Source organism: Choloepus didactylus, chromosome 9 (assembly GCF_015220235.1).
Source record: "Choloepus didactylus isolate mChoDid1 chromosome 9, mChoDid1.pri, whole genome shotgun sequence".
Taxonomy (NCBI): domain Eukaryota; kingdom Metazoa; phylum Chordata; class Mammalia; order Pilosa; family Megalonychidae; genus Choloepus; species Choloepus didactylus.
In genome coordinates this window covers 125,225,815-125,244,560 of record NC_051315.1, presented here as the reverse complement: position 1 = coordinate 125,244,560, position 18,746 = coordinate 125,225,815, and the positions used below count along the sequence as shown (strand labels likewise).

The window sequence follows — 18,746 nt, the reverse complement described above, 5'->3', positions numbered from 1 at the left end:
ACCTTTCAATAAGTCTACAAGAACTGACCAACTGAAATCAGGAAAGATAGAAACTTACTAGCTAGATTTCAAAAAGAATCTGAATATAATTGGCAAATAGGGCTGAAAAAAGAGTATTATGATTTAGTAAGCTCAGCTACTTATTCCAAAGATATGAGATTTCTTTTTTCAGTTATGTTAACCATGAAAACCAAGAATCAAAATGTACAGAATGCAGAACCAGACTGTTGGACTTCCATATCACAAGTATTAAACCAAAATTTAAAAAAACAATAAAGAATATTCAATCACGCTACTTTCACCAAAAGTAAAATTAAAAATTTGAGCAAACAGGATTTTCTATACTTTAGTAAATAAAATTAAAATATTAAAAAATTCATTTCATTCTCATTTCACCTTATTAAAATTTTTCCACTTTTAGGTACATTTATAATATACATAATAGATCAGTAAAGTAGTAAGCTTATAATTTTTAAATAAAGACATACATGTATTTGGAAAGCAAGTTTAAAAAATTTAGAGATTACTACTTTAGGCCTCAGGAAGCAGCTGAAAGATTTTGAGGCAAAGGAGTAACATAATCAAGTTTTAAGTTTAGAAATGAAATCCTGGGGACAGTAGTCAGGGAGGAAGTGTTTGGAGGTATTGATTTTTTTTTTTTTTTAAATCCCTCTTACTAGCTAATAGCAGAGAATACCCCATAAGCTCCCCTATCTCGGTCTGCTTGCAGGGCACATAGGTATATTTTAATAGAGACCTTCTGCAAAGCAACCTTTCTATTCTCTGGTCTAACCCAGAAGGCAATGGGGGCCAAATAAAAAGACAAGATAGAGCCAGGAAAGGGGAACTACAAGCAATTTTGGGCTCAATGACAGTTCAAATTCCTTATTCTTTATCCATAGCAAAGGAGTCTGGCTAGAAAAGATTGGGTATCTCTATTTTAAGATACTCACATTTATAATTTTTAGAAGTTACAGAAGTTATTTTTAAATATAACTTGAATAATACAGCAGTACAAAAAGTGAAAAATTGCTTCCCTACCCCCTTACTACTCCAGTGAATCCACTCCCCATGGTAATGGTAATCACTGTTAACAGTACGATGATTGATGTATTTCCTTCCAGATCTTTTACTGTGCTTATATACATACATATATATACATATACACACACACACACATTTTTACAGTTTTTCTATTATTTCACTCCACAAAAAAGAATAGGCTCATATTCATTGCTTCTTCCACTTAATGATATATGATGGCCATCCTAGGACAGTCCACATGAGCCTTCTCCTTTTTCTGCACAGCTGTAAAGAATGCCATCATGTTGATATAACATGGGTTACTTAACTATTCCTTTATTGGTGGACATTTGCAGTGTTATACTTAGATATAACTTCTGTAACTTCTAAAAATTATAAATATGAATGTCTTAAAATAGAGATACCCAATCTTTTCTAGACAGACTTTTAAAATAAAGCAGCAATGAACATCCTTTTACATACATCCTTAGACACACATCCTTAGACACTTCTTTGAGTATGACAGATACCTGGAAGTAGAGTTGTTGGGTGAAAGGATAGCAACACCTAAAATTTAGATAGGTACTGCTGAATGGCTATACTAATTTGTACTTCTAACAGTAAGGTTCAGCCATTCATTCTGACCTATTTTTCTCATTAAATTTTTTTTTTATCACTTCCTCGATTTAGGAAAAGATCTCAGAAAGCTAGTCCCTCAATTTGTATATGAGAAATAGGAGGTTCAGAGAAGGTAAGGTGATGGGCCCAAGACCTCAACCCCTGTGGAGACAATGCACCTCGGAACCAGCAAAGTGAGCAGAGAAGGGTGGTTACTGATAAAGCCAGGACTGTAACTTGGATTGACTGACTTCAGAGGTAATGTGTGTTCCATGAGTGCTACTAACAAGTAGGAAAGGGCACTAACTGTCATCTCCTTTTCCTTGCCTACCATTGGCAAGAAAATAACAAAAAGCAGTAAATTCCTAAAAGATAAGATAGCAAGAGGGAGCAGAGAAGAAGTATTCTCTCACTAGGTAGTGTAATGGCCACCAATAGCTGAAGGTAGCATAAGTTCAGCTGCACGAAGTGAGCAAGAGCGGTGGAAAAGACTCTGACACGGGATGACCTTAGCAAAAAACCTTCCACAGCCCCAGTGGGTTGTATGAAAAGTTTCTTGGTTCTAAATATCTCCATGTGGCATCCAAAATGAATGCCAGTACTGAAACCAAATTCTGAAGAGAAATATCAGGAAAGAACTAACATCCCACAATGAAGAAACATCTTCAAAGAAGATGTTGTTATAAAAATACCACAAAAGTACTTTCCAACAAATTCCAGACCTAGAAGTAAAGCTTTAAAATGAAGCTCAAAGCACAGAAGTCTTGGATCCTTTGCTCTGTGCCTGAAGAGGCCCATTTAAAGGAAGGCACTTACTTCTAACCAGATAACACTGTCTTTATTCCACCAGGCCCACAGGGCATAGATATAAGAAGAGAAAAAAAGGCAACTTTTTGAAATTAGAATGGTCTAGAACAGGAGTCAGCAAATTTTTTTCTGTGAAGGAGCAGATAGTAAATATTTTAGGCTTTGTGGGCCGTACAGTTTCTGCCCAACTACCCCATTCTGCTGTTATAGAGCAAAAACAAATACAGACAACATGTAAATGAATAAGCATGGCTGCATTCCAATGAAACTTTACTTACGGACACTCAACTTTGAATTTTGTATAATTTTCTTGAAATATTCTTGTTTTGATTTTGTTCAATTGTTTTTAAAAACATAAAAACCATTCTTAGCTCATGGGTCATAGAAAAACAGGCAGTAAACTGGATTTAGCTTATGGACCATAATTTGCCAACCTTTGAAACAGAAGTACCTAATTCTCAATTGAACTAAACTTGAAAGTTGGTGAAAAGATGGAAACATCAGAGCCCAGCCCCTAGGAGAGTTAAAATAGAAGAAAAGAAGGTAGAAACATGTTGTTCTTAAAGGGTTTCAGGGGGTTACCTTAAATCTCTCCTCTTGCTGAACTCCTCTCGTGGAATTGTCCAGGGCAGGCCCCGAGGAAGACATTCTAGAACTTCTGATGAGAAATCAGAGAAATCCACACCATATTCTGTTAGTATTCCTTCTGTTTCAGGCTCGATTTCACCAGCCTGCCCAAGGCTCTTAGCCAGTTGCCTGCAGACAGGACAGAGAGAACAACCGGGTTAGTGAATAAATTGAATATAGGCACCTGTCCTCTCCAGTGAGGGTATCAGAAAGTCTTTAAAACCTCCTACCCTTATACCAGCAGGAGTATGACCACCAATGAGGGGGAAGAGACAATGATACTCTGCCCTGTTAAGTCCATGACTACGGTGTGATTTTACCTTTTTCTTCAGAAATTCTGACCTGGGAAGTGGGGTTCGGCTGCCTTTCTTAGCACTCTTGCAATTGTTTTACATGGATACGTAAAAAGTAATATTGTTAAAGGTTTTCATCAATTCTTTCTCTTGCAAACATGTTGAGACAATTCTGATCCACCCAGTTTGCTGTTAAAGTTCATTAGCTTCAGAGTACCTATCCCTAAATTCATGCTCTCTACATTCGACTCGATGTTTATACTTATTTCACATTTCTACTAATCTTTGATGTTTTAAAATATTTTATCTGAACACAAAATAATATATGTTCAGTGTAGAGAAGTTGGAAAATACAGAAATGTACAGGGAAAGAAGTTAAAATGATCTGTAATTCAATCACCTGACAAACTACCATTCTTATTCTAGGGAGCTGGGACCATTAAGCCATTTAATAGCATAGTCCTGACATTTTGAGTGACGTTCCACTTTTAGGAGGAAGATATCACACTTTATCTGTAGATCACCTACACATCTATTAAAATTCATAGCTCTCCATTCTCATAAGTACTGCCATGCCATATATAGAACACAAGTCTAAAGTTATGTGTTGATGACAGACAGCCACTAGGAACTCCCTTCAAGGAGTTCAGCTTTGACATTGGGGCCTTCTGTGGGGCTATTCAATTTCTACAGAAAAGATTCAGTTGCCTGCATAAGAGTAGATGCCTGGCTGCTAGAGTTCTTAGGGGCACTGTGGAACAGGGGGTCTGGGGGTGTGCTTGCCTCATATTCACACTTTCACCGAAGCTCCCATGAGAGCCTAGCTCCTAGAACATGGCAGTACTGGCAGTAGTGCTCGTTCCATTCCTCCCACACTAGCTAAGAGAGGTCCCAGTCTACATAACCACCTGCTCACTAACCTAGACTCTCGGTAGTCTGTAAGCCGACCTGCGGGCTCCATGTAGCCTGTTGGCTTCTTACATACAACATAGGCTCAGACCAGAGCATTCTCCACAAATTTAGGTAGTGAACTCACAAAAAGCACAGCAAAAAGCCAAAGAAAGCAAACATGAGGGGGAAAATAACAGAAAACTACCTGAAAACTCCCCAATACTTAGAAATTAAAAGTAAAAATCAATGACACCAAAAGTTGATTTTTTCAAAAGAGCAATAAAACAGATAAATCTCTAGCCAGACTGATAAAGAAAAACAAGGAGAGAAGAAACAAATTACCAATATCAGGAATGAAAGAGGGGACATTATTACAGACCCTACAAGTATTAAAGGATAGTAAGGGAATTATGAGTGATTTCAAGCCAATAAATTCAATATCTTGTACGAAATGAACAAATTCACTGGGAGACACAGACTACAAAAACTGATATCTGAATAATTCTATACCTATTAAAGTTCCAACGAAGTAAACTCCAGGCCTAGATGGCTACCAAATATTTAAGAAAGAATACCAATTCTATACAAAGTATTCCAGAATATAGACGAGGACAGAATACTTTCTGGATTTGAGTTTGTTATCTGAATTTGTTCTACCTACCTACCTTGCTTGTATAAACACCACAATCCATAGATTTACCGAATATCTTCTATGCTATTACTTCACTCAACATTTCTTGTCATCAAGGATTTTACCATATAGAAGAAGTAAAGCCCACAGGATTCACTGATTAGAATGATATTGTGGTCTACTGAAGACTAAATTATGGAACTAGTTGGAAGACCAAACCTTGTGAGGTTGGAGTGCAAGACATGATGTTGCTCAGACTTTTATCCTAGAGCCAGTGCACATGGTATGCGAATCAAGAATGCAAGGTAAGAGTTGTATCTTTCCATATGATACTTAAGATCCACTCACAAAATTTTTATTCCTGTCCTCATAATGATCACCTCTACAGTTGAAGGGTTTTAAAATATTTAAAACAATAACTATTTCTCTGAAATGGAAGCTGAGACTATAAGAATCCCAAGTCATATATAAAGACAAAGTATCTGATACTGATCAAAAGTGGTGGATTTTGCCTGACAGGTTCAAATGACCAGTTCTTGAGACATCAGGGTTTCAAAGAGATACAGTTAACTGCTAGGCATGAAGCAGGAGAACAGATGGCCTATTGGTCCAAAAATCTGTCTCCCCAAACTGCAGTAATTCTCACAGTTTTATAGAATCAAAAGATGGGCAGGTTTTAGGATAATGAGCACAATGGCTCCAGATGATATAATTAGAGGTGATCTACTTATTGAGGATGCGCAGATTGATTACATACTTAAGTCACAGAACATATGTAAGAAAACGGTGGCCTTAATATTATGATGGGCATGATTTTTAGTATTATAATGAGGTATAGGTCATTTGTAGGTTAAAGTCTAAGCTACTGCACATGTCAGGAGGGCCAAAATGGGTTAGATCCAGCTTCGGTTATCAAGATAACTTTTGAATTGGGGTGGGATAGTTCTGGGCTGACACAAGACTCTTCATTAATAAATATTAGGGGCTGTCTTTAGTGATCATAAAACTCTAAAGTCAAAAAACCAGAGAAAATGGGTAGAAAAAAGGTCAATCACAAAGTTTTTACAATCACAAGGGCACAAGATAAAGGCTTTATACAATCATTATCAGAGATCAAGGCAGCTGGATTACAGTTCAGATATTTCAGGTTTTTCCCTCTGTTTAATATACTAGAAAGTAAAAAAGGAATATCTATATGATTCAGTAATCATAATCATGTCTTAAATCCTAACTTCTCGGTTACAATAGCATACGTAGTTTCTGGAAGAAGTATAAACCATTAGGTATCTCATATACAGTTTTCTAAAAAGAAACACATCTTGAAAAATGATAGAGTAAGACACTCCAGGCTCTAAGTTACCTCACAGAAGCTTTGAACAGCCAGCAAAATCTTTCTCAAAGCTCTAGAAAACAGTTACAGGACTACAGTAATGGGGCAAGCATTGAATCAAGTAAAAGGCAACTAAAAAACAGTAGGATCTCCTGGTGCCCTTGTTCCCTCACCTATCCCCTCAGTGGCTAGGCACTCAATATGGGTCCCTGGTACTGGTTCTGGAGGGAGCCGAGTAACCATTATGCATATAGCAGGAGCATGTTGTCTGGGCCGGTCTGTTTGGTGGCAGCCTGAAGGACTGAACCAGGACATTTGTCATGGACTTGCTGTCCCAGAACTTGCCCTGCATGTAAAGGCAGCACACAAAGGTCCCTCACAGAACACGGGAGGAGAATAATCAAATAGTAGCTGCATGGAGCAAGGGATTGCTGGCTGTGGGACACTGAATGTAGCACCCTTGACTGTAAGAAAGCACAGTTTCCTAGGGACGAGGTGACATTTGGATTCGTGTAAATGGGGAAATTCCTAGGGCCATGCAAGAAAGCAAGGAAGGACTAGGGAGAACCCTATGCTTTTGCCTCAAGCTATTCTCTAAACGCATTGTAATGCTAATCCCTAAAGGACAGCAATGCAGAACTCCTCTCTGGGAAAGGTTGTTCTTTTCTTTTCTTTCTTTCTTTCTTTTTTTTTTTTGTTACCTCCTGGCATTCAAGGAAAAATCTGACATAACACTAGCTAAATACAAGATCAAGGAACAGACTCTTTAGAGTCTAAATTCAAGTGATAACACATTAAAATATCAAAATATCCAGATTTCAAAACGAGATTAAAAAATATACAAAGAAATAGGAAGCAATGGCTGAGGCAAATGAGAAGATTAGACACTATCAAAGGAGAAGACCAGAGAAAGACTTTAAGAAAATGGTCCTAAATATGCTCAAACAGCTAAAGGAAAACATGGACAAAGAACCAAAGGACATTAGGAAAATGACAAGGAACACAAAGAGAATACCAATACAGATAGAAATTATGAAAGAGAAATTATGAACCAAAGAGAAATATAGGCCATGGTGACAGAAATTAAAAATTTGCTAGAGGAGTTCAGAAACAGATTGGAGCTGACAGAAGAATCAGTAAACCTGAAGATAAGAAAACTGAAATCATTCAGTCCGAGAAACAGAAAGAAGAATGAAGAAAAGTGAAAGAGCCCAAGGAACCTGTGAGACACCATCAAGCATGTCAATATATTGTGGGAGTCCCAGAAGTGGAAGAGAGAGAGAACATTTAAAGAATGGTTTAAAACTTCCCCAATTTAAAGAAAGACATGAATATAAATGTGAGGACCCAAGGCCCAGGGCCCATCCCCCTCAGCTGCATGCAGCCACCTACACAACCAGGAAAGACATTAAAAGTCAACAGGCCCCTCCCCACCTCAAGTGGGAAAGCACTAAAACTTCCCTTCCCTAATCACTGTCAGTAACCAAATCTCGTGAGACCTTGTTGTACCCAAATCTGGAGAGATCCTGTTGTAACCAAATCTCACGAGAAACTCTGTTTTCACAAACCTTCATAAGCCGCTCTCACCCCCCACTCCCCCCACCTTGGCACGCGGCTCAATCTCTGTGTGGATGTCAACTTTACTTTCCCAACTGGCCCCCATCAGGAAGAATCGTCTCCTGTTTTTAAGTCCCTAATTAAACTCATGGGGAACTCCATGCCAGGCATGTTCTTTGGTCTTGGGGCTAATCTGGGTTGGAACAATACACATCCAAAAAGCTTGATAAATTCCAAACAGGATAAACCCAAATAGATACACACTGAAACATACTATAATCAATCTGTCAAATGCCAAAGATAAATTGAGAATTCTGAAAGCTGCGAGAGAAACAACATGTCACATACAAAGGAGCCTCAGTAAGGTTAAGTACTGATTTCTAACTGGAACCATGGAGGCAAGAAGGCAGTGGGATAACATAATTAAAGCATTGAAAGCAAAAAATTACCATACCACCCCAAAATTCTATATACAACAAAACTGTCTTTCTAAAATAAGGAAGAGATTAAGACATTCCCAGATAAACAAAATCTGAGGGAGTATAGACTGACCCTATAAGAAATGCTGAAGGAATGCTGAAGGAAGTTCTGCAGGTTGAAAGGAAAGGACAATAGACAATAAATAGATCAAAGCTGCCAGATGAAATAAAGATCTCTGATAAAGTTTTGACATGGGTAAATACAAATGTCAGTATTATTGTATTGTATTTTTTGGTATGTAAGTCCATTTTTACTTCCTACAAGATCTAAAAGCCAAATGCATAAATTGTAATAATAAATCAGTGGTTTTGGACTCATAATGTATAAACATAGAAACTGTAACAAGAACAATAAAAAGGAGAATAGGGAGGTATAGGAAGATTGTGTACACTACTGAAGTTATGTTGGTATCAAAGCAAAGGGGATTGTTACAGATTTAGGATGCTAAATTTAAGCCCCATGGTAACCACAAAGAAAATATCAGATGATTTGAAAACTCATAGAGGCAGAAAGTTTTGAGTACAGATACCAGCGCCAAAGGGCAGGGGAAATGAGGAGTTACTGTATAATGGGTGTAGGATTTCTGTTTCAGGTGATGGGAAAGTTCTAGCAATGGACACTGGTGAGGGTACCCTGACATTGTGAATATGATTAATTCCATTGAATAGTATGCATGGTAGTAGTTGAGATGGGAAAGTTTATGTTGTGCATATGTTTTCATAATTTAAAAAAAAGAAAGGAGTTACTAAAGAAAAAATTACAATTTAATGCAATATATTAACCTGGAAAGGATCCTTAAAAAGGGAGGAGAAAAGGCTCAAAAGACATTTTTGGTACATATGAAAACTAGAATATAGACTGTAAGCTTTATATCAATGTTAAATTTCTTGAACTTGAAAACTGCACTTAAGGTGGTCACATAAGTGAATATTCTCATTCTTATGAGAAAGTACACTGAAGTATTAAATGTTCAAGGTAGGTATACAACCTACCCTCAAATGTTCAGAAAAATAGATCAATAGATAGATAAATAGATGGATAAACAGATGCACTGATAAGTAGATGGACACATAGAATGATACGGCAAAGGTTACAAAATGTTAAAACTGGATTTGCGTATCTGGGGAAGTGGGGGTATGTTGAAGCTGTCTGTATGCAGTTGCAACTTTCTGCAACTTTCCTATAAGTCTGAAATCATTTCAAAATAAAAAAGTTTGAAGAAGAAAAAGAAAAAAGAAAACACCATCTTCTATATAGTGGGAGTCTCAGTAACAGTCCTTGTGAGGTAGGCATAGAGCACAGCAACTGTCCTACTCTTAATTAGACCCCAAATGATTCTTTATGCCTGAAGTGAAAAGGGACCTAAAAACTTGAAAAAGGCATTTTACAATATTCAACTTTTAAAATATACTACTAAAATCAGGAAGAGCCTATATTAAAGATCAGGAAAAAAAAAAAAAAAAGGAACTATCCCAGGCATTCTATATATTAAAAATACTATGTGTAAAAAGAAGGAAAGAGACAGGAAAAAGAAACGGCAGAAAGATAAAGCATACCTTATAAATATAAATCCACAGAAATGTAAACCATGATCAAAGACAGTATCGAGATTCAAGAGGTTGATAAAAATATCACCAATATAAAATAAGAGCTCAAAGCAAAGATGCAAGGACATAAGGAATAAATAAGTCACAAAAGGGGGAAAAATCCTATGTTGTTAGACTATAGGAAATAAATAGAAAAGAGCAATGAAACCATCACGGAAATGAAGGTCATGTTGGAAGTAACTAATGAAGAAACTACACTATTTGAAAACATAATAATCACAGAGGAAAAGTTTAAGAAAAGTGAGGAAAATGAATTTGAAAAGGACAAAGGGTTTAAAAAGATTAAAGAGTAAGATTAAAGAGAAAATTGACAGATGTGAAAGGCATTGGCACAACTGGCAGTCCTAAAGAAATATATCGAAGAGAAAACATTTTCAGAGATATCAGCACGAAAACTTTCCTGAAATAAAAGAAAATTTAAATTTATAGACAAAAAGGGTATACCATGTCTCAGGAAAACCAATCCAGAAAATCCTCACTGAAACACACTCTAATAAAGTTACCGAACTTCAAAGACAAAGATTTCTTTGATCATCTAAGCAAGAAGTTCATACTACCTATAAAAGGGGAAAAAATGAGGCTGATCTCAGACTTCTCCACAGCAACATTCAATGTTAGGATTTTATGCTAATGAAATTATCATTCAAGTATAACTGCAAATGAAAAATATTTTTTAAATGCAAGAACTCAGGGAATATAGTTTTCATAAACTCTTTCTGAAAAATTAGTAAATAATAAGCTTTAGCCTGTCAAGAGATGTATACATTTCTCCAATAAGAAGACTGATGTTGAGTACTGGAGCCCTTGTGTAGGGGTGTAGGGTGAAAAGGAAGGAGGACTGAAATAAGAAAGAGAAGTGATGAAACTAAGATTAACTGTCAGAATAAGTCATATCAGTCACTGGACCTTTAGGGAAACAAAGAAGAAAAAGAAAATTTGCCTTTTGTTTTTCTTTTGGTGCTTTATGTTCTGGAAAAAATTTTCAGGAGATTATATTCTGAGTCCAAAGAATCTTGATTTGTTTACTGAAACTACAACATGGCTTATAAAGACAAAATTATATTTTGGTCATGACTTCCAAATGTGTTCAATGACTCCAAGTTCCTATTAAAAGTAATTAACATTTATTTTACTAAGTTCCAGAGAACATTTCTAAAGTATCTTATTTAAATAAATTTATTATAGATTTTCATTGGAAATATATTTGATAGCAGCAAAGACTTGACCAGCTTACAGGAGATAAAAATCCAACAGGTCAGCATGATGAAAGACTTCATACTTTTGTAGCCTTAGATGCCCCAGAAAGAATCCTATGCTATCTATTTACTCATAAACTCTGACATTGCTATAAAAACCAGAATATCTTGGGATCTAAATGAAAGCAGAACATAGAGGTGAACTGGCTTATACATTGTGTACTGATCTTGCAAAAGGGTTTATTTTTACATTTTAAGTTTAAATTCAATATAAATTTTATTTAAAAGGAAACACGAAAGAAACTTTCCCTTTCATGTATCATAGTTCCAATGTTGTAGCTTTCTAAGTAGTTTCTATGTCTTCCATATGCTGACCACAGAGAGGCAAAAGCTGCTTTAGGACAACTATGATTCAATGGTGCATCAAATGCCTGGTGATCCTATTAAAAATCATACTTCAGCATACTCTGCATTAAAATATGCCCTTCAAAATAACTTGAAAACTTTCACAGCCAAGAAGAGCCTAAGGACACATGATGACTAAATGTGGTATCCTGGATGGGATCCTGAAACAGAAAATGACATTAGGCAAAAAACCAAGGAAATCTGAATAAAGTATGGACCTTAGTTAATAATGTAATAATATTGGTTCATTGATTGTAATAAATGAATCATAAAAATGTAAAATGTAAATAAGAGGGGAAACCAGGTATGGGGTATATGAGAACTCACTTTATTATATTTGCAATTTTTCTGTAAATCTAAAACTGTTCTAAAAATTAAGCTTAACTAAAAAAATAACTTAGAGTTGAAAAGGGGTAAAAAAGTAATATGAATTTCCAACAATACGTAAATGATAAACTAAATCATGGGATATTTGTTCAATTGATTATTAAGGCACTTCAGAAAAATAATTTTGAAGATGCAGCAACAAAATATGCCTATAACATAAAATGAAAAGAGTTGTGTAACATAGTATACATATAAACGTGAAAATTTTATAAAAAGGTTGAAAGGGAACACGTAAAAATGGTATAGATATTCACTACACACTGACGTGGTACTGCTGGTTCTAGTACTTGAGAAGTTGAAGAGCGGTTCCTTCTTTGGCAAAATATTTCTATCTTGCAGGTGCTCCCTTTATAACTTCCATGTTGAACAAGGGCCACAAAACATAAACCCAGTTCATTTCATCTTCATGGACTGTAGCATCAAGGCCAGAGAGCCATCCCTGTCCTTCAGAGCAGACTTCCCACCTTGGTACCACTGCTCTCTTTTAGTTACATCTCCTTTCTAGCCTGTGCCACTTTCCAGCCATGCCATAATGCTTTGGGTACATCTCATCCTCATCAATAGATGGAAAGGATCATCCACAAGGAGAACAGACATGATTTTATTTCTGTGTCTCACACTGAGATTCATTCATCATAGGTGCCCAATACATGTTTGTTGAATGAAAAAGTGAATTAATGCTTGTGAGAACATACTATTCTTTCCTGAAACTCTGAAGGAAAACTAAGAAAACTGAAGATAGTAACAACAAACAAATAAAACCCAAAACAGCTATTTAAGAAAACTCTTGAGACCTTTAATAGTCAGCAACCACATTAGTAAAATTCTTAATATTAATATATTGAAAAATCAGGAACAATAAAAAATGCCTTATATCATTGTTTTTATTCAAAACTGAACTTTTATCAGTTATTAGTATGGAAAATATCTCCTACCCAGTTGCGAGTTGTTAATTAAGGGAGATAAGAAAAAGAAATAAAAGTTATAGGGATCTGAATGGAAGAATCAAATCTTCCATTATTTATCAATGATGTGATCATCTACAAATGAAATTCAAAGGAAACCACATACAAGGTATTAGAATTAATAAGAATATTTAAGATACCTGAATATAAGATTAACATACAAAAACTAATTACAATCTACACACCAGCACCAAAAAGTTACAAAATGTGATCTAAAACTTCTGTTCTTCAGAAGATATCATTAATAAACCTGAAAAGACAAGTCATAAAAGGATGAGAAAATATTTTCCATATTAGTAACTGCTAAAAAGATTGATTTCTAGAATATATTTTCATAACTCCAGAAAATCAAATGACAAACAGCACAGTTATGGGTAAAAGGATAATGACAATAACTGATTGATCAAGATGGCAGTGTAAAACATGCTAGGGTGCCATTCCCCCAGAGAATCTTTGAACAACTAGCAAACATTGGTGGTGCCATCTTCCTCAACATTCCAGAAAACAGATAAAGGGATGCAGTAACTGGGCAAGCGCCCAATCAAGAAAATGCAGCTTTAAAAAAAGTAGAAGCCTGTGGTACATTTCCTAGCCCCTCCCCCATGCCCTACAAGGGCTGGTGTGAAGTCAGCTTGTGATCCCACTGTGGGTTCCTGAACTTGTAATGGTGGGACCAGAGCCATCCCTATGTGCATTCTGAAGTGTCTGTATGTTGGTGCCAATCTACTGGGTGGCATCCTAAAAGACTGAACCAGGAAATTCATCCCTGCCTCAGCTACCCAGAACTTGCCCTGCTGGCAGAAGCAGCTTTCAGACAGCTAAAGCAGTATAAGAAACAATTAAGTCAAAGTGGCCAGGAGCAAAGGATTGCCAGCTTTAAGACATACAACAGAGCACCCCAGGATGGGGGGTCGTGTGGTGGAATCTATTTCATAGGTAGTAGTGTAGATATTTGGATTCTTGTAAACAGGGGAATTCCTAAGACTACAAGTGAGCATGAGCCCAGGACAAAATGCAGACTTGGAAAAGATGGAGAAAACCCTGTACTTCACTTTTACCTTGAGCTGATCTTGACAGGAGGTCAAAACTCTGAAGGTGCACAGCAGCCAACACAGAGTCAATTTGCAAAAACTTTGAAAGGTGTATTTTATCTTAGGTTGTTTTTGATAGCTCCAGGCACACAAGGAAATCTCTCTCATATCAGAAGCTCAATATATACTTATAAACAGATAGCTCAGGAACTAAATTCCAAGTTAACATTAAAATATTAAAATGTACTGTGCAATAAAAGATTACAAGACAAACAAAGAAACAGGAAATAATGGCCGATCCAAATGAACATGACAACATTCAGAAACCACCAACATAAATACCAGACTTTGGACATATGGAACAAAGACTTTAAAACAATCATCTTCAATATGCTCAAGGAGATAAAGGAAAACACAGAGAAAGAATTAAGGAATATTAGGGAAATGATGAAAAAATGAATGAACAATATGCGAATCCCAATAAAAAGAATCTTTATAAAGGAATCAAACAGAAAAACTGGAGGTGAAGACCATGAAAACTAAAATGAAAAACTCCTTAGAAGGTTTCAACAGCAGATTGGAGCTAGCAGAAGAAAGAATCAGTGAAGACAATACAACTGAAATGATTCAGACTGAGGAGCAGAAAGAAAAAAGAATGAAAAAACTGTGAACAGAACCTAAGAAACCTGTGGGACACCATCAAGCATACCAATATACACATTATGGAAATCCCAGAAGGAGAAAAAAGAGAGAAAGGGAGGGGAGCAGAAGGAATAGTCCAAGAAATAAAGGCAAAAAAGTTCCCAAATTTAATAAAAGACAAGAATACATACATTAAACAAGCCCAATGAACCCCAAACAGTATAAACTTGAAGAGAACTACACCCAGGCACAGTGTTAAACTGTCAAATGCCAAGAACAAGCAGAGAATTTTTTGAAGCAAGAGCAAAGTAACATGTTATGTACAAGGGAATTTCAAAGATTAAGTGCCAATTTCTCATTAGAAAACATGGAGGCAAGAAGGCAGAGGAATGAAAAAGTACTGAAAGAAAGCAATTATCAACCAAAAATTTTATATCCAGCATGACTGTCTTTCAAAAATGAGGGCGAGATTAAGATATTCCCAGATAAACAAGGGAGTTTGCCACCCCTAGACCTGCCCTATGAGCAATGCCAAAGGGAAATCTTCAGATGGAATGGTAAGGACACTAGACAGTGCAGCAAAGAATCATAAAGAAATAAAGACCTCTGGTAAAGGTGACCATATAGGTAATTATAAATGTCAGTACTATTATATTGTTTGTTTTGATATATAATTCTACTTTTTACTTCTTACAGGTGCAAAACAGCAAAGAAATGATAAATCTATGGTTTTGGACATATAATGTATAAAGATACAATTAGTAACAAGTACCAAAAAAGGTGGGGAAATGCAGGGGAAGGAACAGTGTATGTGTATGCTATTGAAGGTAAGGTGGTATCAAATCAAACATGATTGTTATAGATTTAGGATGTTAAAATTTAAGCCCCATAGTAACCACAACACAAATATCTGAAAAATATATACAGAAAGAAATGAGAAGGGACTGAAAATTGTGTAATACAAAAAATCAAATAAATATGAAAGTAGGCATTAATGGAAGAATTGAGGGACAAAAAGGGTATAAAACTTATAAGACCAAATAGCAAAATGGAGGAGAAAGTCCTGCATTAGAAGTTGTGACTTTAAATGTAAATGGATTAAACTCTCCAGTCAAAAGGCAGACACTGGTAGAACGATTATAAAAATAGGAACTGACTACATGCTGCTTACAAGAGATTCACCTTAAGTCCAAAGACACAAGTAGGCTGAAAGTAAAAGGATGGAAAATTATACCCTGCAAATAGTAATCAAAAGAGAACTGGGGTAACTATATCAATATCAGATAAAATAGACTTTAAGTAAAAATCTTTTAGGAGGGACAAAGAAGGTCACTATATACTGGTAAAGAGATCAGTTCAATGAGAGGATATAACAATTATTCTCAGCTGGAGAAAGATGGAAGCAACCCAGATGTCTCTCAACAGATAAATGGATAAACAAAACTGGGATAACTATAAACAAAAGAATATTATTTAACCATAAAAAGGAATGAAGTTCTTATACATGTAACAATATGGATGAACCCTGAAGAAATCATGTTGAATGCAGTAAGACAGACAGAAAAAGACAAATATTATATAATCTCACTTACATGAAATAATTAAAATAAGCAAATTCACAGGATCAGAAACTAGAATCCAGGTTACCTGGAGCCAAGGTAGGGGTAGGGAATGGGGAATTAATGCTTAGTTAGTATAGAGTTTTGGTTTGGGGTCATAGAAAAGTTTTGGTAATGGAGGTTGGTGATGTTAGCACAATTTTATGAATGTAATTAACACCACTGAATTATAAGAGGATATTTTAGGTTGTATATATGTTATCAGAATAAAAATTTTAAAATAACACAGTGTACAACATAATGAACCCTAATGTAAATTATGGACTATAGGACAAATACAATATTGTTTCATCATTTGGTACAAAATTATCATACCAATGCAAGGTATTAATGATAGGGAAAACTGTGGGGATGGGTTAGGGGGTAGATGGCAGGTACATGGGAACTCTGTATTTTCTCCATAATGCTTCTGTAAATGAAAAAAGGAATAAAGTCCTGATACATGCAACAACATGGATGGACTTTGAAGACATCAGGTTCAGTAAAATAAGCTAGACACAAAATGACAAATAGTCTATGACCTCACTGATTTGAAACAATTAGAAAAAGTGAACTCAAAAGAGTCAGGAGCTAGAATATAGTTACCAGGGGACAGGGTAGGGACAGGGAATGGGAAGTTAAGACTTAAAATGTACAGGGTTCCTATTTGGAATGATGGTACTGTTTTGGTAATGGATGGTGGTGATGGTAGCACAACACTGTGAATGCAATTAACAGCACTGAAATACATATCCGAATATGATTAAAAGGGGAAATGCTAGAAAGTATATATAGTAACAGATTAAAAATCTTTTAAAAATCTATGGAACTTCCCTACACAAACAATGAATCCTAAGTCAAATCATAGACTTTAGTTAACAGTACAATTTAAAAAATGTGCTATGAATTGTAACAAATGTTCCATACCAATGCAAGGTGTTGGTGGTAGGGTGGTATATGGGGATCCTGTATTTTATGCATGACTGTTTTGTAAACCCACAACTTCTCTAATAAAGAAAAAAACTTAATGCTAAAAACAAATACATATAAATAATTTTTAAGTGGGTAATACTACTGATGAATATGAAAATAAGTGGGTGAAAGTTTAAGTGAAAACAATTAACTGCAGAGTCTCAAAACATCTCTCCAGAATATAATATAGTAATCAGAAGGAAGAAAATAGTAAGTTTGCAGTTGAGAATCCTGGCTGACATTACCTTAGCCAAGCGACCAAGGTCAGTATCCCCTGTGATAAATTTTGCCATCATGTCCCCCTGATATGAATAATGAATATTACCTCTGTAATATCCTTCCCCATAACACCTTACCTCAATCTAATTATGAGCAAACATTAGACACACCCAAGTTGAGAAACATTCTACAAAATAACTGAGGAGCACTCTTCAAAAGTGTCAAGGTCATAAAAGACAGATAAAGACTGTCACAAATTGGAAAGACTATGATGATATGACATAAATCCACTGTGGGATCCTGGATCAGATTCTGGAACAAAAAGTGATGTTAGTGGAAACAATGATGAAATCAGAATAAGTTCTATATGTTAATTAATAGTATTGTAACAAGGTTAATTTCTTAGTATTGATAAATGTTCTGCGGTTATGTAAGATATTAATATAGCAGAAGGTGGGTAAAGGGTAGACAGAAACTCTACTATTTTTACAGCTCTTCTGTTAAGTGTACAGTACATTATCTAAAAAAATTAACAATTTTAAAAATGGGTAAAGACATAAATAGACATTTTCTAGAAGAGGAAACATAAATGACATAAGCATATGAAAAGATGATCATTCTCATTAGTAATTAAGAAATACAAATTAAAATCATGAGATACCAGATGTGGAGCACTGAAAACTCTCATCCATTGCTAGTGGGACTAAAAATTCATACATCTGTTTTGGAAAATAGTTAGGCTATGATCTTCTAAAGTTAAACATGCATATATGTGTGATAAATTCATTCATTTCACTCCTAAGTAAAGTCTAGAGTAAACTTAATGAATGCCAGAATGTTTATAGGAACATTGCTTATAACAGGAAAACTCTGGGCTCCTCTCAAATGTCCACTGCCAGCAGAACAGATAAATAAATTATGGCAGAATATGGAAATATGAATGAAATATATGAATAAACCTTAGAAACCTTAAATATAATGTTAAATGAAAAAACAAAAGCCATATAAGAATATAGGCAGCATGATAAATATTTTTTAAGTTTAAAAACAAGTAAAATTAAATATCATTATTTAGTTTTATAAATACAGGCAAATTATAAAGAAAAGCAAGGCACGGTTGGCATATTTGGGACACTGGTCACCTCTAGTGAAAAATTAGGTGTTAGGTTAGGGAGGAACTCACGAGGAGTTTCACCTTGACTGGTGATACTTCATTTCTTAATCTGGGTCGTGAATTCATGGGTTAGTTTTAATACAAGGCTTCAAAAATTATCCAAGCATTTCACATATACTTTTGTCTGTAATACATACTTTGTAATTAAAGTTAATAAATTTTTTTAAAGTAGTATTTTAGACAAGTATATACCAAACTCTTAATAGTGATCTCTATGGAGAATTTTCATTTTCTGAAGTATTTGTTTCTAAACAATTTCAACATATAATATTTCTGTGTTTGGAAAAATAGCA

General features: G+C 35.4%; 1 protein-coding gene across 5 annotated transcripts in view; it reads right to left on the bottom strand.

Moving 5' to 3' along the window:
* DIS3L2 (DIS3 like 3'-5' exoribonuclease 2) overlaps positions 1 to 18,746 on the bottom strand; it is a 483,331-nt gene that overhangs the window by 204,509 nt on the left and 260,076 nt on the right. For all 5 annotated transcript variants that reach the window (XM_037848473.1, XM_037848472.1, XM_037848477.1 and 2 more), the window contains exon 9: positions 3,031 to 3,204. In XM_037848473.1, the coding sequence (XP_037704401.1) occupies positions 3,031 to 3,204 (174 nt within the window). The remainder of the gene's footprint in view (positions 1 to 3,030; positions 3,205 to 18,746) is intronic.